The following is a 23,857-nucleotide window of genomic DNA, read 5'->3' as shown; positions in this document are numbered from 1 at the left end:
AATGTAATGGCCATAACATCTATGGCATGCTGGCACCCCACCTTCTACCACAAAACTAATGACCAACACTGCATAAATGGGCTGTATGGGACAATGGCCAAACGTTTTAGAAGAGAAATGCAAATGCATTGTTGCTCCTGTACCGTGAGCAATGTCTATTCCAAAAAAGCAGGAGGAGAGATCAGCACAAAATGTGTTCTCTGGCGAGACCTCTAGTGGAGTCGCTCAGTACCACGCACATGAAACCACTATGCACAGGGTATATGTATGAACAGCAATGATCACAACGTGGTGAGCTGTGCTTTGACAGCAATTGCATTTTTGAGCTTAGATAAGCAACTGCCAGCTCCTCTGGAACAGCTCAGGCCTATTAATTCACAAATACACCCAGTTTGCCCTCTTCTTTCACCGGTTTAAACATACCACCCTGCATATCCTGCCCCTCCCTTCCCCCTTCACTCACTGGGCTTCTGGTGTACATTCAATTTTAATTTCCAAACTGCTGCCATGTTGTGGGCCAGTTCAGGGCTCATTGTAGCATGGAATTCCATTAACCTGCTCCCTGCAGCAGGGTGGGACCAAGCAGTGACTCCCAGAAGTCTGACCGGCTTGGACAGCCACTACGAACACACTCTGGCCCCGACACACACACACACACACACACACACACACACACACACACACACACACACAGGAGACAGGCGGCGGGGGACAGCCTACAGGGAAAGGCCATCTGACACACACTCTCTCGTGCACACACACAAACCAATCCACAAATCCACATTTCTCTGTAGATTCCCTGCCTCTCGCCCACAGCCTGCTAGCAGATCAATTGAAGCCTTTAAGGCTCTGATCAGTTCCACAGCAGCCTGGGAGGCGACATCACTCAGCCTGATCTCAGCACGGCCCCTCACAGGTACAGGCCTTAAACAGACTATTTACAGCATTAGCACCAGTCTCTCACACACAGTGCATCCAACCCATCCGCTACCGGGGCCTGCTGTCATCTCCTGTGTGACAATAACAGAGAGGGAGGGGTGGGGGTGTAAAAAAAGAAAAAAAGAAAGAAAGCAGAAGACAAATGCTAATCTCGGAAGATTTCCTCGGAGCGTGCCGCATTGCTTTTCAGCACGCTTGACTGCGCACAAATACCTTCATTCTCCCCCTGTACTGTTCTGGGAGGGGCCAGCGACACAGAACCTCAGACACAGTCATTTAAAACGGTCCCGGGAAACACACACACACCAGCACAAGTACACACAGACCTACACACAATGGTGGGAAGTCTAAGGAACCAGAAGACAGCGCATCCCCTGACAGGGCGAATTACAGCCAAATAAAAGGCGAGCGGCTCATCAGGCAGAGAAGAACACACACATTAGGAGAGGAGTGAGGCACAATTACCACTCCACTCCAATGAGCGCTCTATTATCTCCTACTGAGATCCACCTGTGTGTGTGTGTGTGTGTGTGTGTGCGTGCGTGCACACACAGTTACAGACAGTGCGAGAATGGACAGAGCATTGACAAAAAAATAACACACCCACCCAAAACGCTCCAGGAGGGAGATGTTCCGTGTTACTGGGCAACTGTCACCATAACAACATGACAATGGCATTATAATGCAGCTGCATATTCAGTGCCGCACTGACCTCCAAAACCAGGGGGATGCAGAGTTTGGCTGCCGGCTAAAAGCCTGCGGCTTAATCCCTCCATGGTTCTAATGCTGAACATTTCAGCGTCTCTTAATAACGTGTGGCTACTGAATAATAAGGGGGAAGCTGACCATGACGCTGATCCCTGGCCTTGACAAATTCTGAACAAGTTTGAGGTTTTGCTGATTCAACAACAGGCTGAAGAGCGTGGCTTCTGCTAGCACATGGATTAAAGATTAAACATTTACTCAACGCTTATATTGAAACGTCTTTGGTGACAAGTTCCAGCTCCCACAGGCCAGTGCGCATCTTTGCCTCAGATTGGAGTCTACCTACCCAGCGCCTGAAGTGGACATTAGACTACTTCAAACCACCCTCTCCAAGTCTGTCCACCTCATCGTCCCCAAGGCACAGGAGACATGATAAGTCCCAATGCTGTGCCTCCCCCTCAATGCACCATGGGAATGACACCGGTGATTCATAAGCAAGGATGACTAGTGCAAGGGGACTTCAGACCAAGAAACTATGCAGTCACTTCCCCATTTTGAATCAATTGTGAAGAACCTTATGCATCACTGCATCTCCATGTGCTTTGAGAGGCGATTGTTCTGTTGCATTATATAGCAGGAAAGAGGCATATGGACAACATTACATGGAAGAACAAACAAAACAATGCACCGATGTGTGTGTATGCCTAAAATTCATGGGCTTAATGACATGTTTGGCTCATTTATGAGCATGACTATCTCTATAGTTGAAGTAGCCAGAGTTGGTATAAATTGGTATAAAATTACGCAGTGGTCTTTAATTACATTTTCAAAATCTTCTATGGGCAACTACGACTCATCCAAGTAGCTCTGCATTAGCAGAATATTATGAACGTTCTTCTTCATTCAATTGGTCTCCTGCTTAACATAGTCTGGATTTATAGAAATGACAACAAGCTCCACCTAGTGGTGCTTCCTTACATGACCCCGAATAAGCAAGCTGTAGTTAAAGTTTAGTGGTAGTTAACAGTCCCAAAATCTTCAATATGTCAATTATCCATTGACTAGCGTTAATTCAGAATAGACATCGAGGTCTCAATAAAACGGGTGAACTTTTGGTATGGCAAAAAATATGTGGATTAATTTGTTTGTTGTTTAATATATAAAAACTGCCTGCAGTTCAGCTTTACTCCAGACTACTGATCATTTACTTCAGGAAAGTAAGTATGAGACTGCTCACCTCAAACTTCTGCCGGAGCTCCTCATTGCCTTCTTCTCCCTCGGGTGGGACGGGCACATTGAAGTATTCCCCCTCCTCCTGACTGAGAAGCTTAAACCTATGTGTGTGTGCAGAACAGACAGTGCAAACCAAAGGAGGAAAAAAAGAAAGAAAAAAAAACGATTGTCAGAGACATTGCTGCATTTCGATCTAAACCATATGCTGAGACAGTCAAGGTGTCATTAAAACCCCACTGATGATCATGGGTCCATCTGCTGAAGTGAGTCCCATCTCCTCACAGACTGAGCTGCAGGCTGATAACCTGAATTTCTGATTTGTCAGATACATGGGGTCAAAAACATAGCTACAAATACACCAATTGAACGTGCATCCTAATTAATCTACTTGAAATAAGGTAAACCATCCAAGATGAGTTTAAATTGGTAAAAAAAGAAAAGAACAGGGAAAACAAATATAGGCTTTTTAAAAAATATATATTAAAAACACAGGGTGACCCAATGAAGAGTCCAGGAGAAGACTGAATGGGGGAGCACAACACCAGGGGAACATAAAGTATAGACACATTTGACCTCTGCGTGCTGCTAACACATGGGCAGCACCCAAGGGTCCCAAGTCATCTTAGGCTGATGGGAAATGGAGACATGAGTGAGTATTTAGAGTCACAACTAGGTCTCCGGTAGAGCAGATCCCTGAGAGGGTTCCAGAGGTCATTAGTGTCGGTGGGATGGAGATACGAGTTTGGCTAAATGTCAGCCTCTGGACAAACACGCCAAGATGAGCAAGACTCTGATGGTTCAGGCGTTGGCTGTGCAATAGGCCTTTAGCAATTCCCGCAACCTAAAGAGTCCATGCCAGTTTCCACCTCAACTACAGCTCCATGACACAAGAGCCTGCTGCTGTAAGTTCTAGCAAATGCAAGAAATCTCATATGTCACTAGCAGCATCAGGCACAAGAAGGGAATCTAACAGACCGTAAGGGGGGTGAGCGCGGCAAATACGACTGGCAATGGAGTGTGTGGAGCATTATGCTAAATGCTTAGCTCATAAAGCTAGTCCATCAGTGTGGATTAAGATTAGGGAGCTGACAGAGGATCTTCTCCTCCTTTCAGATGGCTGCTTGCGTCAAAGGGTGTGATTTTGAGCATGTGGGTATATGAGCCCTATTTTCAAAGTGCTATAATAGATCATGTGTGTTGGGCCTGTTCTCTTATGTCAGGTAAATGTCGACTTTAGGATTTGCATAAACAAATATTATTTCAATAAGAAATGGGCTCTTCGGTATCTTTAGTCAATAAACAATCTTACCCATGTCCGCTACCAAACCACACGTATAGCATTTTTATTCTGGAGAACTAGTGAACCTGATCCAATTGTGTTGTATTATTTGGCCCTGGTTGAAGGTAAAGATAACCCAAATCTGTGCAGAACAGATGACTTCCTTACATGACCTTACAGGACTATTTTGCAACAATCATCTCCAACAATTTCAATTGATTGCTTTCCACCAGCACCAATTCTCCCATGGAAATGAATAAAGAGAAGCATTAATTGGCCCTGTAGTGTTGTGGGGTAAGGAGATAATCAATGATATGGCTTTTGCTTAATGCCCCATGTGCACACACAGCCAACTTCCTAAAAAAGAAGTTGACAAATGATTAAAGTTATGAATTAAAATTTTAAAATATGCTTCACTGGAACACAGACTTTTGAGAGAAAAGCCCATGTAGAAAAAAAAGACAAGACTAATAAGGACAATGGTGTTCCCGATGCTGGTTTCACTTCTTGTTGGGCTGTTCGATATGGCATAAAAATCATATTGCAATATGAATTTAACCCTAGACAGTAGACTGTATATATAACAGAATATAATTTGATTAACTGTTTTTGAAAGGGTAACATACGTCCATAGAAAAGGCACTGCAGAAGGAAGTTGTATAATAAACATTTTACACATTTCAAAGTAGCAGTGAACGTAGAATATTTATTGCGCAAGTTATAGAAAAAATATGACAACATTTGAACATTGAATAATAATGAACAAGGTCTGACCTCAGCAAAGTTAGCATGGGGCCCTGTATTTGACATTCGCAGATCTTTGCTCATTAAAGTCATGTATGTTTGTGAACTTACACACACAATGATTTTGGAATTGCCGCAGCTGACAAAAATGTGAAGATGCTAAAGAATATAGCTGCTCTCCCACTTGATGCGCGGTATGCAACATTTCAAAATAAAAGCACAACCCAAAACATAAACCTAACCCTAATCCTATTATCTACAGCTTCTACAAGTGTGAATGTGAATGCCTGATGTATATATGTAGTTTAACCCCAAGTTTAAAGGCATTAATATTAATGTAATACATACAGTTACAAGTGCAGCGAGTGCCTTAATTGTATTTTTAAATAGTTTAGATTTCTAGGTTTTTGTATTATAAACTAGTTAAAACACATCAAAGATATGTGAATGACTGTCGAATACAGAAGCCACTTCTAACTTTACTCAGGTTAACAAGCTGCTCTGAGCGCTTTGTGCTCTCGCCTATTTTCCAAAAATAATGCGTTGTGTTGCAAGTAGGCCTGGTTTTGAGCATATAATGCGGATATTTCTGCGGTAGTCTGGTATAATAAAAATCTCTCCCATTGACCAAATGTATATCGCATACCGTTTATACCACACAGTACTATGACCAATTTCTGCGTTTCTGAAAAGGGTCATGCTGTCGTAGCTTGTTTTGATTTCCAGCATGCTTGTCAGATAGAACCCTGCTGTAGCAAGACTCACTAGATGTCAAGGTTAAATGTAGTAGCTCTTTTAGACACTGGTCGGGAAGGTCACGTCAAATGGTGATGGAACAAAGGGAGCACTCAGCAGTGGCCCTCAGACCCGTTCAAATCAAACCAGCCATTCTTTGAGCTTTTATTTCAGGCTATTCATAGAAGGTGCAGGAACCTTCCAATCAGGCCAGAGCTCCCTACAGTGCACCAGCTCAGATACTGGCATCTCATTAAAACACCAGACGTGGTTGTATCAGCATATAACGTAAATTGGGTCTTTTAAAGGGGAAAAAAAAAAAAAAAGTGTTAAAATTAATTAGATTGTGAAAATGCTTTGTTTGGGGAGCAACTGACAGCTTTCAGAGGATCTTAAATATTCACAATTGGCAGGTTACGCTGATGGTTTCTCTTCTGAACAAAATTCTCATTTTTTGGGATTGGTTGGCTCTAAATTAGTCAGATATTAGTTCCAAAGCTGAGCTTATTTTGAATGAATACATTCTGATGTAATGTGCAAAAACACTACTGTCTGTAATTCTACCTGTATTTGTTGCATTAAGCCAGCGTTGTTGTCAACAGACTCAGTGTTCACAGACTGGGCGTGTTTGAAGTTGCTAGTTAGGGGCGAACATTTTTGCTAGTCAAATGAATGAATGTTTCTATGATTTTTTTTTCATACAGGATATCCTGAATTCCCCTCTATCCTCACTAGTCTCCCAGTTCTTGCAGTTGAAAAACATCCCCACAGCATGATGCTGCCCCAATCATGTTTCACTGTATGGATGGCATTGGCCTGGTGATGAGTGGTGCAAAGAGTTTCAATCTTTGTCTCATCAGACCAGAGGATTTTGTTTTTCGTCCTTCAGGTGCCTTTTGGCAATCTCAAGATGGCTTCCGTCTGGCCACTCTACTGTACAGGCCTGATTGTGAATTGCTGCAGATATGGTTGTCCTTCTAAAAGGTTCTTTTCTGTCCACAGAGGACCTCTGACAGTGTTCCTCTGGTTATTGGTAACCTTTCTGACTAAAGCCCTTCTCCCCTGATCGCTCACTTTAGGTGGCTGGCCAGCTCTATGAAGAGTCCTGATGGTTTTGAACTTCTTCCACTCAAATGATTGATGATGATGTGCTCAATGAGATCTTCAAAGGCAGCAGAAATTTCCCCACATTTGTGCCTCGAGACAATCGTGTCCAATTGTAGAAGCAAACCATGTCCAATTGTACAAACAATAAGGAGAGGCAACAAGCAGAAGAGATTTGTTTGGGCCAAGAAACACAGGAATGGACATTAGACCAGTGGAAATCTGTGCTTTGGTCTGATGAGTACATTTGAGAGACGCAGAAAAGGTGAACGAATGGATTCTACATTCGTGGTTCCCACTGTGAAGCATGGAGGAGGATGGTGTGGGGGTGTTTTGGCGACACTGTTGGGGATTTATTAAAAATTGAAGGCACGGCTACCACATGGCTATCAATGGCTACCACAGCTTCCTGCAGCGACGTGCAATCACATCCGGTAAGACAATCAATGACCCCAAACACACCTCCAGGCTGTGTAAGGGCTTTTTGACCAAGAAGGAGAGTGATTAAGTGCTGCAGCAGATGACCTGACCTCCACAGTCACCAGACCTGGACCCAATCGAGATGGTTTGGGGTGAGCTGGACCGCAGAGTGAAGGCAAAGGGGCCAACAAGTGCTAAACACCTCTGGGAACTCCTTCAAGACTGTTGGAAAAGCATTTCAGGTGGCGACCTCTTGAAGCTCATCGAGAGAATGCCAAGAGTGTGCAAACCAGTAATCAGAGCAAAGGGCGGATATTTTGAAGAAACTAGAATATAAAACATGTTTTCAGTTGTTTCATCTTTTTTTTTGTTAAGTACATAAGTATGAATGAACACGTGGAGAACATAAATGGTCATGAAAATAAATGAATGAGAAGGTGTGTCCAAACTTTCGCCCTGTACTGTATATATGTATGTATGTATGTATGTATGTGTATGTATATATATATATATATATATATACACACACACACACACACACACACACACACACACTAAACAAACTATACTAACTAAATAAACACTATACTAAACTAATATAATAACTATACACACACACACACATTACAGTGTCAGGCTGAGGCTGTAAGATTCTTTCACACATGTCTTCATAAAATCAGTATATAATCCCAAACAATGCCCATGCCTACTCTTCACTCATTGACACTGCTGTGAAAACAAAGTCTCTCTGGTCGCCAAACAGAAACATAGGGAGGAAAAGAGACAAGATCAGAACAATCAGCATCTTACTTGACCAAATAGGAATACTGAATGTACAGACACAATAGCAATTTTCCTCTATTTCAGAGTAAATCCTCTATATAAAAGATCTCAGATTTAAACCCCCCATGGCAGGTTTCTCTCACTTTCTAGCTCAGTCCAACTTAAAATGGTACAACAATGCACGAGTAGTGTGAGTGGGTTGAGAAGGTAGAGGAGTGGGTTTTTGTTGTAGCACCGGGAAGGACCAGGCACGTCCTTAAGAAATGTTGATGAGAGACAAAGAGGAACGGAGGTGCGAGATGGAGAAGGAGAGGGGAGGGAAGAGTCCTCCAACTCAAAGTGTGCACTGGCGGCTCAGAGCGGACGTGTTACTAAAGCAGTGACACTCGAGAGGGGGGTGTTATTGTGAGAACAGTCACGGCTGGGCTTTGACACAGGTGTGAGGTGAAGCAGAGTTCTGCAGCCGGCGCAGCCGTGACTACAATAGCAACACGCATCCTCGAGAGCGCCACCGCTCTCCTCCTCGGAACCACTGCTTCAATCACAGCTGAGCAAAATCATCTGGTTTCAACACAAAGGACGGGAAACTGTGCAGGGACTGGGCTGCCCATAGGGCATGACTGCGAAACACTGGTCTTCTGGACATAACAGTGGATAATTTATATTCCACACACAGAGCTGGGATGTAACGGAATACACATAACGCTGACATGGATTCACTCAGGACCTCAATCATGGCAAGAAGCACAAACCCAGAGGCACTCCTCCTTCATACCCATTCTTCATACATGTTCCCTCACTCTACCAAAATAAAATTATTATCTTACACATTCCTGTACATGCATTCCTACATGGCCATTAATATGTGTGGCATATACATTTCCAGCAGAACAGTGTGTCCAAAAAATAGTAGCTGCCTCTGTGTGCTGTGGTTTATGCAAAATAACAGTCAATACAATATTAAAATGTGACGCAAATTGACATGAAGCGTAAAGTTGTCTGACCAAGCCGGATCTAACAGCAGAAATAAACATACAATATGCCCCAAGCTCGTATGTGATTTGCATGGCCGCTATTTGATTAAGCCCGCTGTGCTGAATTGGCTGCCACTGCTGTGCTCCCTGGGCGACAGACATGCCCACTGTCGAGCATTGATGTAACTTGTACCTGTGAGCATGAGGTCAATGTGGAAATGGATCAGGAAAAGCTAGACGTACAAACATCGTAATCGGCCTGAATTTGATCACAATCATATAAATCACACAGCCGTATGTCACGCACACACAGGGGTCCCAAATCTAAACATAAGAGACATAGTCAAGGGCTGTACACACCCTTAAAGAGGCAGAAAGAAGCACCAAAAAGCTTGACTGTCTACAGGCATGCAGAAATACAACTACTATCTGATCTGATATCTGATATCTAATGCTCAATCTGATTAACTTTATTGTTTGTTTTTTTTCAAATCTTCATTTATTTTGAATGTGATGCAAATGCAAACTGTTGCTCAACAGCCTGGGGTCTCAGTTGTCGTATTTTGCGCTTCGTAATGCAGCACACATTTTCAATGGGAGACCGGTCTGGACTGCAGGTAGGCTAGTCAAGTAGCCACGCTGTTGTAACACATGCAGAATGTCTTGCTGAAATAAGCAGGGACGTCCCTGAAAAAGACGTCGCTTGGAGGGCAGCATAAGTTGTACTTTTCAGCAGTAATGGTGCCTTCACAGATGTGCAAGTTACACACGACATGTGTACACACCCTCCATAGATCACAGATGCTGGTCTGATGTCACTCCGGATGGACTTTCTCCTTTTGACCAGGAGGACATGATGGGACAAATTGAAATGTGGACTCGTCAGACCACAGCACATTTTTTTCCACTTTGTGTCAGTCCATCTCAGATGACATTTCTGGGTGTTGTTGATAATATGGCTTTCGCTTTGCATGGTAGGGTTTTAACTTGCACTTAGTAGTGACGGACTGTGTTAACAGACAGTGGTTTTTGGAAGTATTCCTGAGCCCACATGTCATATCCTTTACCAAACGATGTTGTTTTTTTAATGCAGTGCCACCTGAGGGATCAATGGTCATGGGCATACAATGTTGGCTTTTGGCCTTGCCGCTTACATGCAAGATTTCTCATGTGATTCTATCTGAGCTGCATATCTTGTCGCATTACTAGCATTCAGCTATTGCTACTTTTTTCCTGTCCATATACACCTATATGCCCTTTGACAGTTACAGTTTCGACCACTGTAGACATTCCTTTCACCATTATTATACTTCCTAATATTTTATTTCCTGTATACTGGGATCTAATGTGAGGGATTCATCCCCCTGATCTGTTCTGCTCACCAGCCATCCACTCCCAGCTTCTGCAGCTCAGAGATGCCGAACGACAGAGAGCCCATGAAGTCATTCCTGCTGGTCAGGTCCCAATCCCACACTTCGACAGAAAGCCGGCGGTCCTTGTCTGCCTCCTTCAGATTGCTGTGACAGAACAAGATGATAGAAGGTGGTTGAGTGTGCAGTTCTGTATTCTTTCTCAGCACCTTAGATTTAGAATAAACTTTGCACATACTGAAGCATGGACAGAAGACACGCGAGGATGGGAGACTGCAGGGAAGGAGCAAAGGAGGCCAATGAGAGACAAGATGATAGACTACAAAAAGCCTAACTTACAACTTGAAGGATTCATTCCATGTGGGGTTGAGGCAACACTTGATGGTCTTGGTCTTCTGCTTGCTCTCACTTTTGGGGTCTGGGATGAGCTTCAGCTTGACATATGGGTCAGAGAGGCCATTAGGATCCATGGGTACCAGGTTCTTTGCCTCTTTAACTAAAGCAAACATTAAGGGAATTACAAGAAGTTTGCATATCACAAACATTATTTATTTGAGCTTCCAGAATAATAGCTTCATTTGTGAGATTGACAGAACAAATTTTTGCCCTACTAAAAAGAGCTCCACAAGACCACAAATCTGACAATGTTTTCCTTAGTTCACGCTGGCCACATTTCACAGTACAAAACTGCAGGGGAATAACCAAATGCATATTCACAACGCTAAAGGTAGTCACTAGACATAAAAAAATGTGTTTGCAGACATCCTGTGATGCTGTTGATTCAGAGCTAGGTTTGTTTTTAATATGCAACATTTAATATGTTCTTCATAAACCGCATTTTTAAAAGTGTTAATGAGCTGAATGAAAAAAGCTCCTCTCTCCCTTGATTTAATATTAGACATATAAAGTAATATACCTTTTCAAAATGAAGGAAGAACGTCCAAAAGCTTGATAGCTCAAACTCTAGGTCAGTCACCTGTCCCACACACACAAGCCCCACCCCCATGTATTACCTTAATGTCGCTGTGTTGCTAATAACATACATACATCAGTAAAGTGATTACAGGGTTTATGTTAATTAGGTGCTCAGTAGGGATGCACTGATAGATGCAGCTGTGCCTCTTCAACTAATATTGGCCGATCAGCAAAACGGCCCCACACACTCCAATAATCGCATTCACGAACAGACATCCCTCAATGGCATCCCTATTTGCATTTGTTCTTCTGACTACTTTATTAAAGATTTATTGTTTACATTATTAAAGGTCATTTCTAAACAATAATTTTTTTTTTTCCAAACATCAGTATATTTATCAGGCCAGAATCTCCGAATCTGTGCATCCTTAGTGGCCTTAGTGCACTAGTGGCCGTGTTCATTTACATAACTTTCAATGTGTGTGTAATGACAAAAGGGTAATCCTTAAAATTCACCCTTAAAATTTTGTGGTGGTCCACAAACATAGAATAAATAATCAAATGAATACATGCAGTGCAAAAGGTAAGTCTGGAGTGCTTATTATGGGTAAAGTATAACAGGAACTTTATTATAGCTCCACTCCTTCCATTCTGTATTCTAAGGATCAGCTACCATTCACATATTTTACACAAATGGTCACTATCTGCACCCCGCCACGTTGGCAGTGAAATGTGAACGGACTGTGTACACTCACTTCGGCCCTTATTCCTGCAAATTAGCTTTGACCTCGGCATTTGACCAGCACAACAATTAGTCCCTGGGGGCCCGGTGGCCTTGAGATTTGTGCCCACCGCGATTTCCGTAACGAGCCGGGCATGAAGCAGACCAGAACCCTTCATTAGGGCAGCGGGCCGGCCGCGGTGGACGGGATGTGGGAGGGATGATGCCTTGTTGGCTCCTGCCTGCTCCCATTTGCTTGCAGCTGCCGCCATTCTCAGCTCATCTCCCCAGCTAATGAACTGGACAAGCCAACAGCGTTCAGTAAGGAAACTGAATGATAATAATACCTGCTCAATCAATATTGTTGATCATTACATTTTCTACACTAAATTTTGTAGAAGGGATTTTAAAATGACAGAAATTGCTAGAAAACTGTTAACATGTCGACAGCATTTTCATTCGGTTTAATTCGACAGCAATTTTTTCTAGTATGTGCATACAGTTTAAGTATTACTGAATGAGGTCTGTGGAAACGCTTCTCACTGATCCACAGCACCCCCTACAGACAATCAATGATACCAATCGCCAACAGAAAAGGGAAAGTGGAAAAACTGACAAGACGTTCACATGAGGGATTTTAAATAATGACATCTGACAAGAAACTGTCTACATTGTCTGCACGCCCAAATCCAATTTGTTCAGCAAAAAAACAAATTGTCCCAAGCGGAGAGAAGAGCATACAAAACCAAACCCTCCCCCTCGTCACAGTCAGCGGTTTGTTAGCTTTAAGTGGCAGTCCCACAAGGTGGCCTCATTCATCTTTTACTGTGAATTCAGCAGATCAGATCAGACCTGCCTGCCTGCCTAGAACAATAATTTATAAAGCAGAGAGAGACTCATTTAAAAAGAAGAATGACTTTTCACTTCTGTGTGACAATGCCTTCAGCTTGTTTGTAAGAGGGTCAGAATATTACTAAGGGAAAAGGCATGAAGGACGTCAAAGTTAAAAGACTTGGTTAGGAAGCCCCACAGTTGCCTACCTGCAGTCACCAATGTGAAATTCTATTCATATTTAAGTCAAACATACGACAGAAGACTGCTACACACTGACAAATCACAATTTATTAAGCTCCATCCACTCTGGATAATGATTAGGTCCACATCACAACTTTCATCTGCATGTGGCAAGGGCTGCACACCTATTTTATGAGGCTCCCACTACAAACAAAAGTTACTGTAGCAATGAGGAGGGATTTTCCATGTGCCTCCCATTCCTTTGGAACCAAGCCTGATTATCAGTGCCCTGGATGTAAAAAATGTTATTTTGGTACCGTTCTTGAACCCCAGATTTTAAAACGTTGCTAAACTACAGAATTTTGCATTTTATTCCTTTAACACAAGACCAAATGTCTTGTACCAGTAGAAATTATCACACTGAAACAAAAATCTGACAATGCTGCCCTCTACTGCTAAGGCCCACTAATAACCAAAAGAAAATACTATAAAAATACTATGTCTGTTTAAATGTATGTATTTGTAAAAGTATTTTTTCTAAAAGCATGGGCAATGTTTGCATTTAATTGCCCATTTAGGGTCAATTTAGGGTCAACAGTGGCAAACTGAATTTTTTTTTTGCGTAAAAATAAATACGTTTTACATTTCCCAACATCATAGGTGGCAAAAAAGGGTGCATTTCACCAGGTTTCATTCTTACGATTTTCCCCACAAAGTATCTTGATAATCAAAATCTAATTAATGTAGAATAATCTTAATAATATATAATATAAATGAAAGACTTAAAACATTTCATTTAAACCTATTGTTTACCATAAACAAACTGAACTGGGAAAAGCAAAGCATTAATAATAATTGTAAACATTTAAATGTAGTAATTGAAATGAATTGCTTGTTACTGATGTCGATAAATACTTATTGGGCATATTGTACAGTTAACATATATATTCTTACCTTTAATGGAATCATGTCTGTATTTCCACTGAAAAAAGGTACTTTTGCTATTGCTGTGTCTCTGGTGTATTTTTGTGTAAATACCCACCCACCTCTGCCTCTGGTCTGGTAATGAAGTTTAATTAAACTTTAGCCAATCATTCAATTTGATAGCACTAATGGACTGGTATCACCATTCCGCAAAGAAAAACAAACGCTTTTCTGCTCCTGGGGCTGGTTGCATGAAAACAGCTTCATTACAGTAACGTTCTGCGTGATAATGTCAGTAACAGTAATGGCATTGTTACAATGAAAACAGTTTGATTAGATTACGTTAGACAAAATTACTTGTTTCTGAAAATTTATTTCCCAGTAATTTCACTGGTAGTGAAACTAATTAAAGGTTTTTCCATCTTCCCAACAGTAACTTTGAAACTGTTCAAGAAGATATTAACTAAAAGGGTAAAACACAAAACTGAAATAATTATTAAAAAGTGAAAGAGGCAAAGGTTTTAGATTAGATGATTTGAGGGAAAACTGTTGATATGTAGATTTCCACTGTGTAGATATCAGAGTTAATCTCCTACAAGCAAATGTCTACAAATGGAGAACAATATTGTATTGCTGCTCAGAGAACAACAGGATAAAAGTCTCTTTCTTTGTACACATCAATGTCATTCTTTAATGAATACAAGGATATTTTGCATTGAACGGTTTAGCTAAAATCAATGTTAAAAAAAAGGTAAACCAAAAAAATTGCTTGCATCTTGGATAAATAGTGGCTTTGTTTTCACATTACACATTGTCTGCACCTTAAAGAAAGCAGTATAAATTGTAATGATGCCATTTTTAACCACTTGGAGGAAGCACAGAGTCAAAGATGACTTTTTTTTTTTTTCCTTAGTTAATGTGTTCCAACCTGTACGCACGTCTTTAAATGTGCATTGCACCGAAATTACACTTCAGAGTGTATGACTGGATAACATGAGTGTAAATATTATATTGATTTTGCAATGCAAACAGCAGTTAAGTGTTCAGTGCAGGTAAAACTACTGCCGACTCAAGGACTCGGCTATCATTTATCGCTGTTCTGTGTGTACTTGCATCACGCTTAGATATTAGATATAGATCTGTTGATATTTATGTGCTCAGCTCTGTAGGTATTTAAGTGTCATGTGCAGTTTAATAGTGTGTGTGTGTGTGTGTTTACTCACTGCTAACACTCAGCACGTTGTTCTTGATCTCGGCTGTGATCTGAATGCGGCCCCTCCTCTCAGTGTGGTCAGTGCCGCACAGGCTCGGCACGTTGGCCACGCATCGCTTGTGAATATTCATCATGCAGTCTGCAAAGGAGAGAATGTACTTTACAACTTTACACACAGGCATACATGGTTTTCACATATTTCATATGTAATCACACTTTTTTTTTTTTTTAATGGACACGTTTAACTGCATTTGTGCATAGACAGGATGAGACCGATGTGAATGCAGTGTCACAGCTGAGTGTTGCCAGTGCTGACACGTCACAGGTCCATGCCGGAAAGGGTTGAGTAGTTCCAGACACAGTGTTGATGGGCTGGTCACCCCTTCCGCCCTGAAAACCTAATGCAGACATCATGGCACTTCCCCCCGCCCCCCAGAGACAAATTTTGTGACATCCTTGACCACATTAAAATTCTTGTAGATAAAATACATAATTGTAAATTATGATATGAATGTATCTTTAAAATTCCTTCGAGCCACTAAAAGGCATAGCTGCTTGTTGTATTAGCAACCATATACAGTGGGTCAAACTATGTTGGTGGAGACCAGAAAACGAAAAAAAATAAGCTAATTCATATTGTTTAAAAGTTTTTCTCTTAAGTGATAGTCACACCCAGATTAAAGATATTAGAGATTATTATTCATAAATAGATCCCATTAGTTAACTTGGGTTATGATTTACATATTAAACATGACAACATTATACCCCAGTGAGTGAGTGAGGCATGGGTTTCTATAAACTTGACTCAGGAACGCTAAAACAGACCAGAGTATAAACCCCATCTGGAGAGTATAAACACAGAGCTGAGGAACAGGGCACACACACACACACACACACACACACACACACACACACACACACACACACACACACACACACACACACACACAGAGAGAAGAGGTAATTATAGTCCTCCCAATGGTGTCTGCCGCCATAGCAGCCTCGCCTCAGGTTTCAGGTAAGAGACGTCTCTGGAGAGAGAACGTGCCTAAAAAGATTCTGCGCCAACGACCAGGATTATACCATCCACTGGCCTTTTTATGCTTAATTGGCATGTCAAGCTGTCACACATTAATAATGCTGGAGGTCTGAGTTCTCTCAACACGGGGCTCCACAACATGATCCAAAGTTACACAGTCAACACTATCAGTAATTTTGGTTTTATTGGTATCAGTAATATTAATCAGTAATAGTACTGATAATAAGTGAACATCCAAAGAAAATATTTAAATAACACTATGCTTGTTCATATTTTCACTCCCTCCAGGATTACAAGATTTACTAAGTGCAGCGCGCACATGGACTGGTGACCGGTGGATTACTGAAGGCTTGTTCTATTTTATTTATTGGGTCTGCAGTATTTTAAAAATCTTTAAACTCTAGATTTAAGAATAACGAGGCATTTTTAATCATATTTAAGGCTTTTGGAAACTGAAATTTAGATCCGTGGAAACCATGCCGTGCGTTCTGTGTTCTCATACAAAACTAATGCCACGTGCTGCAAGTAGACGTGGTTTCATGCAGGTGATGCGGTGGTCATTTTTGCAAGGAGCGGAAATTTCTGCAGTAGGACGACATAACGAAAATCTCTCCTGTTGGCCAAATGAATAACGCATACTGTTTATACTGCGCAGCGGTAGGTATTTTAACATTTAACAAATAATAAAAAAAAAGAAAACAATACAATTACATCTGGCAAACAACATTATTTCTCAGACTCTCTTACCCACTGTGACTTATATAAATGCAAACCTGTTCCCATATACCCAAGTCTATGGTGGCATACTTATCTGCAATTTAATTCAACTGGCCACATCTATAGAAAACAAATAGGAGTAATGTAATTGAATACACAATGCCCTACATCTGCTTTAGCAGTGAAAAGTCTTGTACTTTTCACTCTACTCTGACCACAGCATTATGACCTGCCTAATATTAGGTAAGACCTCATTTTGCTGCTGAAATAACCCTGTCCAATTAGGGCCATGAACTTCAATGGACCTCTGATATTTTTTTCCCCTACACATCCCACAGATGCTTGATTGGACTGAGTCCTACAGAAACTCACTGTTGTTCTCCTCAGACCATTTTGGACCATCTTTGCAATGTTGAAAGGACATGCTATCTTGCTAAAAGAGAGCACTGCCATCAAGAATTCCATTTCCATGAAAAGGTGCATGTCCTTATAATGCATCTTCTGTCTGAAAACGGCCATCACTGATTTTAAGTACGAATCTAACTCTTGTGCCCCAACAAAAATTCCAACGTAAGGTATGCTTTATGATCAATGCAGCAGGGTCAACTGATGCTAACAAATGTTTAAAAATTGAAGGCAAAACATCAGACCATTACCTCCATCCGGGTACCAGTCTGTCTCATTTAGGTTCATAGAATTATTCAGCTCCCTTATGCAGGTTTGCCGCATGTATTTAATATTGCTGTGGAAAGAGCTGCCCCCAGTATCGGGAAGCTGTGGAGCTTTGTGAGGTTATAATCTGTTTCTGTAAGTAAAATTCAAGTTGAGGAGGGACGTGATAAGTCATGGTTTTATATGTTAACTAACTGTTTATTATCTCTAGTGTGTTCAGTTTCAGTCTGGCAATATCAGATACAAATTGATCATTGATTTAATTGTGCAATATGGGAAAGTATATCATGATAAAAATTGCCATATCACCCAGCCCTCCATGATGTGAGTCTCGTTAAAAGTGTAAACACTTTTAACAGAAAATTTGCATTTGATCATCCGTCATGTGTGGGGCTACGTACGTTCACATTTCATGCCTTGGTGAATGAGTCCGTACAGCAGAGATCCACAGTGGTCACAGAAGGTGGGGCTGGAGTATGTGTGGACCTTGAACTTGTGCTTGCTCCGTGGGTCCTGTGAGAAAGGAAATGCAGACACATGAAAGAACCCAAGTAGTGCCCGCAGTGTTATCAACTGTGGTAAAGATAGATGCAATATATAAAACCCCATTTAGACAGAGGGGGGTTCAAATTTACACGTCCCTGACATATAAAAAATATATTTTAAAAAAGTGGTTGAAACACAAGCCCCTATCAGGGATGACAGAGCTGATGAAGAAAGGAGGATGAGATGCGCAGATGACACAGAGAGGATCAAGCAGCTGATACAGTGTGCTGACGGGGACGCTGACGCTGAATTCAAAAGAGCAGTCATGGAAATGGAAGTTATGGCTATAAATTATGTGAGCGCTGGTGTAGTACATTGAACTCAGTGACTTAATCACAAACTCACACCAGGGATATAAGAAGATGACTACCCTTAAACGTGGGGGCCATCTGTGTCCGAAACATGGTGCCGGGCAGGCGGACGTTGAAGCATCCCTTCGGCCTGCCCGCCGGGCCACATGCATTATTCACGGCCGGGGTCTCACACTCCTGGCACACTATTCTTCCATGGCTACTTTATTATGCGCCCACGGAACACAATTCAATGCGGTGATGACACCAAAGCACAACAGATACAAAGCCCACCATCTGCACAGGTAGGGGCTAGCGCTTTCACAGGAGCATTTCTGCAAAGCACAATGCACAGCTTGCCAAGGCACAGGCTCACATGAATGCTCCAGCTTACACACAAAGCATAAAAAAATGACATCAAGAACAACAAGGGGGGAAAAGTATCATTGCAAGGGTACCAGGGTCTGTTTACACAGAGAACCTATTTAAGCAGGGCACAGGGACAACCTGCACTCTTCTCTGAGGAATTTATAGAGAAAAAAAATAACTGATGAAAGAGTGAGAAAGAATAGCAGTGTGTTGAGGTTACGGCAACAACCCAATCAAATTTGGATTTATATATTTTTATGTTAAATTATTCAATATTGTTAGACAGAATCCTCTAATCGATAGGCTTGTAATTGTTCAATTTTACACGTACAGATGACATTCTCTCAGATGTGAGTAGCCATCTGAGTCACCATGAACAAACCCTAATCCTAAACTGTGATGTCTTATTGGAATTCAGTGTCATGTAAGGAGCCACCACTAGGTGGAGGTGACCGTGATTGTGCAAACAATACCAACTAAATTAATAAAAGATCAATCACCCAGCAAGGCTAAGATACGAAAAAATTAACACTTTTTTTTTTTCCCCCTGAGTGCGCATATGCAGAATGATCAGGCAGGAAAAAGGCCATGACAAATATTTTCTTGTGCACTCGTGGTTAAACTGAATGAATATTAGCTGGTACTGAAAGAAGGACAAAAACATGCATATTCAAACACTGTAAAAATTTGAAAAATTATATATTGATAATGCTATGACATGCGGTTCAATGGTTTGCTTAGGGGCACAATGGTAATAGATGACACTGGATTGTGACATTAATGGTCTTCCCTCAACCAGTTAATCAGTGTCAAAATAAAACCAAAAACTTTGATCCCAAAATAACATGGACAGATGCTTTCAAACCACATATGCTAGCCGCACTCACACAATACCTTATCTACTGAGCCAATCCCAGCCCCAGCTTCTGGTAACGGAGAGGATCCAATTCAATTTATTTTATAAAGCTTTTCAAAAAATTACACAGTCCTAAAGCAGCTTTTCAGAACAGCCCAACCTCCACAGAGAAGAATAATCTCAGCAAATGCAGGCAAATTCTCAACCTCTTTCATACTCACATACACATCACATAGCTGTTATTGCAGATGAGTTATGGAGCAATGCAGTCCAAATAATGAGATTCAAGATCAAAATGTAGAAATTATGAAACACACACACACACACACACACGCGCGCGCGCATGCACAGACCAATCACGTTCAGAGGGTAAAGAGGGGAATGTATTTTATGCACAAGCAGCATAAAATGAAGAACATTAACGGATAATAAAGCTACCAAAGTGATGCACCCAGTATGTTCTACACTCGGATCTGTACTCACTGGGTGCCTCACTGTCATGTGTTTGGTAACTGGAACTTACAGGAACACAAATACCTGCAAAGAGTGATACAATGTGCTGAACAGATCGTCAAGTCAACACTGCCAACCCTCTAAGACGCCTACACTCATCGGTGCAGTTCCAGGGCAAAGCAGACACATCTCGACATATCTCACCCAAGCCACAGACGTTTCCCTGCCTGCCTGCCTGCCTTCATACACAAAAAGCAGAATTTGAGGAGAAGCTTTTTCCTCCTTCAGGTTGTATTATTTCCAAACTCAGTATATTTCCATTCACAGTAATATCAACACATGGCTAGTTAATCAAGCTACAATCTTTGTCTTAATATACAGTTGAGGACCAAATTAAACTTCCCAATGTTTGCAGCATTGATGAAAAGTGAATGTCCATGCAATTTGGACCAGCTACAACAATTTGCAAATACAAGAATGGGCCAGAACCACTCTAAAAAATTGAGTACACAGAATACACAGGAAGTGTACAGTATTAAGTTTTAATGGCCAGGGGGATGATAATTTTTGATAATAATTTAGCTTTTGCTTTTTTCAGGATGAATCAGTAATAATTAATAATTTTGGCCTCAACTGTGTAAAAGTAAAGTGATTGTCAGTGTGAAACACGGCGGCACAGCAACACACGGTGCACACAACAAAATTTGTCCTCTGCCCATCACCCTTGGTGAGCAGTGGGCAGCAATGAAAAGCTGCCAGGGAGCAGTGTGTGGGGACGGTACTTTGTTCAGAGGCACCTCAGTGGAACCTTGGTGTTTCGGGATACAAACTGGCAAACCTTCTGATTACAGGTCCACTTCCTTGCAACAAGGATGAACAAGGGGAAATCGATTTATTGACAACTCCAATATGACAGGTGGCAATTTCAGACCTATTACCTCACATACCGAAACAGACAATTTAGCAGACCGCTTTTAACTGGTTCCAGGTTGAGCAGTGAAACGGACTGCTGTACAGATTGGCATGCTTGCAAGTTATCCCTTGAAATAAATGTTTTATCTGAAGATAGATGCTGACTGCTCTTGGTCAAAAGCCCAGAGAGGGAATTGCTGAGCAAGCTCTGGCCGCTTCAGCCAGTCTTAATTCCACAATCAAGTAATAATACTTCTGGTTTTATTCAGGCACAATAATTCATGTATGTCATGAAATACTGAGGTCTTATTTGGCGCCTGCCCTTGCACACTATCTGAGAATTTGTGCACAGTGACATTTACACATACAATGTTCATTTGCACAAAGGACATCTTGACTTTTTGACAAAGACTGAGAATAGAGTCATAATTTGGGGGAGATAGTAGCTCATCACTGAAGTAAAAACTAAATGCAGCTAAGCCAATCGCTTTATGCCACTCACATTTCCACTGGAGCAGCAGAAACTGAATGAATGGGGGATTTTTTTCCCTTTAATAAACAAGGGTAACACTTTCCCCTTTCCCTCTGCATGTGACTGTGTGTGTGTGTGTGTGTGTGTGTGTGTGTGTGTGTGTGTGTGTGTGAGAGACAGACAGACAAGAAATATAAAGTTGGCATAACAAAGAACGAATTAAAAAAATTAAAAGAACACTGATCTGTCAGAACTGCACCAGTGTGATGGTGACAGAGGGACCGGAGAAGCAAAAGCTGCACCCATGAATCCCACACAGGGAGCTGAGAGGTCACACCCATGCTTCTGGCCCAAAGACCCTTCAATACTCACTGAAGCCAGGCTTAAAGAGAAATCTCACCCTTTCCGTGTGAAACGAGGACCTGAAACACCAAACCGGGAGCAATGCCACAAACAGCACAAATACTAGATCTAATGTCCAAACTTAATATATAGACACATACACACACAGATTGTGCCCAATTAGCAATTTTCCCTCCCCAGTGTAATGTGATTTGCTAGTGCATCGGGTGTCGGGTGTGAATGGGGAGCAGCTGTGTTAAACAACTTGGTGCTACTCTCTCAGACTGGTCACTGTTGGTTAAATAAGAAATCCCAAGTTTTTAATAATACAACAAACTTTAAGCATTAGCAGAATTTTATGGGTCAAAATAGACATTTCAGTTTTATTACATACTTTATAAAAATAACAAAAATGAAAGCAAGCCTGTTACTTCCTTTATACATGGTCTTGGTCAACTTAGAGTATGAACACATTCATTCAGTGCAGCCACCAACTTCAGAGTGCTTACCCTGGTCACCATGTGGACATGTTTGCAATTTACTCAACACAAATGTTTTTGCTGGTGAGCGACAGGCTGTCTGAACAGACAGTGCTACAGCATGTGCTGGAAGAAGAGAAGAAACCCGCATCACCTGCTGTGAAGTTACACCGCATAACAGCACCACATAGTACAACTAGTGTACCATGCCAATCACAATGCACAATGTGACAAAAAGCCTGGATTGCAAAGCAAATGAAAAATATATATGTATAAATATATTTCCATAAATTACAATCTTAGCAGTTATGGAGATGTAGAGAATGAATCTAGATCATTCTTTCACTCATTCTTCTTCTGCCATTGTGTCTCTTAATCCTACATTACTTCTAATAAGGGAATGTAAGTACCTCAAGATACAGAAGAAACTGGAAAAAAATATTTCAGGTCCTCTCAGCATGTGATGAGCCTGTCCTGCTGTGCTTTGTTTCTGCCAGACAGGAAGCAGTACCACACCTGTGAATCCAGCATGACCCTGGGGGACGAGACCTAAGGGCGCTCAGAGCTCCCAGCGGGTGCAGTCAACTGTGAGTATTTCCTCTTTTCGTACTCATACGAAGCAACACACTATACCGGAAGTGTGTGTGTGTGTGTGTGTGTGTGTGTGTGTGTGTGTGTGTGTGTGTGTGTGTGTGTGTGTGGGCCAGGTGACTGAGCCACAGGTCTCTTGAGGGTTCAGTCTATTTACAGGGCCTGGGCAGAAGAGCTGGGCCATATGACCAAAAAAATAAATAAAGAAATATATTTTATGTCCCCTATGGAACAATTCAATTATTCCTGATTGATTTTTAATCCCAAGTTTTTCTGATATTGCCAGACTGAATCCACAGACACCAGAGATAATGAACAGTTTATTGACATAAATCCATGACATGACCCCGTTTTTAGCCATTTTGCTCATTGCTGGCTTTATGCAGTGAACTACGTCACGTGCCATTGCCTGCATTGCTTCTGTATTCCAGTGCCTCAGCAGCCCAGACAAACCATCCTAATTCCAAAAACTTGCAAAACCTGGGGTAGTCGAAGGTAAAATGCGTTTTATTTTTTTTTTTTTGGGGGGCACTCTCCCTCTGCCATAATGCTCCGCTGAAATGATGACAGTTAAAGTTATCATAACTTTGGTACTGGAGGGAAGTAAGTCTGCCAGCACTGAAATCTGATTTCAAAGTAGCATTAGCCACTTTCTGTAAACCTTTGTGGTCAATAATCCCTGCAGATCTGCCTGAGACCTGCTTCGTTCTGGCCCTCAAAAAAAAAAAAAAAGGTCAAAGGGAATGATCTGCCAATGTGCAATATCATTATGTCACATCAGCGGACCAATCATAAACCTTTCTTGGTTGTGGACAGCAATGGCTTCACAACATGCTCATACCTTTCACAAATAGACATTAATAAATGAAATACCTTGAGTTGCTTTAACAAACAATGTCATATTGGGTATCGATGATGCCAACATGTGGCATCATTAAAATCAAATTTGCCTCTGTCAACATCTGGCGACTTTCTAGGTATACTTTGGCTATACTTTCTCTGAAGCGTGCAATGTACATAGTACAGTCTCACATGCAACATCTTGT

The 23,857-nt window shown here is 41.5% G+C and overlaps 1 protein-coding gene across 3 annotated transcripts in view; it reads right to left on the bottom strand.

Moving 5' to 3' along the window:
* The window catches only part of LOC114793471 (protein kinase C beta type), a 91,539-nt gene that overhangs the window by 38,428 nt on the left and 29,254 nt on the right, over window positions 1-23,857 (bottom strand). For all 3 annotated transcript variants that reach the window (XM_028985258.1, XM_028985257.1, XM_028985259.1), the window contains 5 exons: window positions 17,903-18,014; window positions 15,084-15,212; window positions 10,626-10,782; window positions 10,299-10,433; window positions 2,882-2,978 (listed from right to left, as the gene is read on the bottom strand). In XM_028985258.1, coding sequence (XP_028841091.1) covers window positions 2,882-2,978; window positions 10,299-10,433; window positions 10,626-10,782; window positions 15,084-15,212; window positions 17,903-18,014 — 630 coding nt within the window. The remainder of the gene's footprint in view (window positions 1-2,881; window positions 2,979-10,298; window positions 10,434-10,625; window positions 10,783-15,083; window positions 15,213-17,902; window positions 18,015-23,857) is intronic.

Source organism: Denticeps clupeoides, chromosome 7, assembly GCF_900700375.1.
Source record: "Denticeps clupeoides chromosome 7, fDenClu1.1, whole genome shotgun sequence".
NCBI classification, from domain to species: Eukaryota; Metazoa; Chordata; class Actinopteri; order Clupeiformes; family Denticipitidae; genus Denticeps; species Denticeps clupeoides.
The sequence above is the reverse complement of the archived record's forward strand: the minus strand, read 5'-3'. Positions and strand labels throughout refer to the sequence as shown.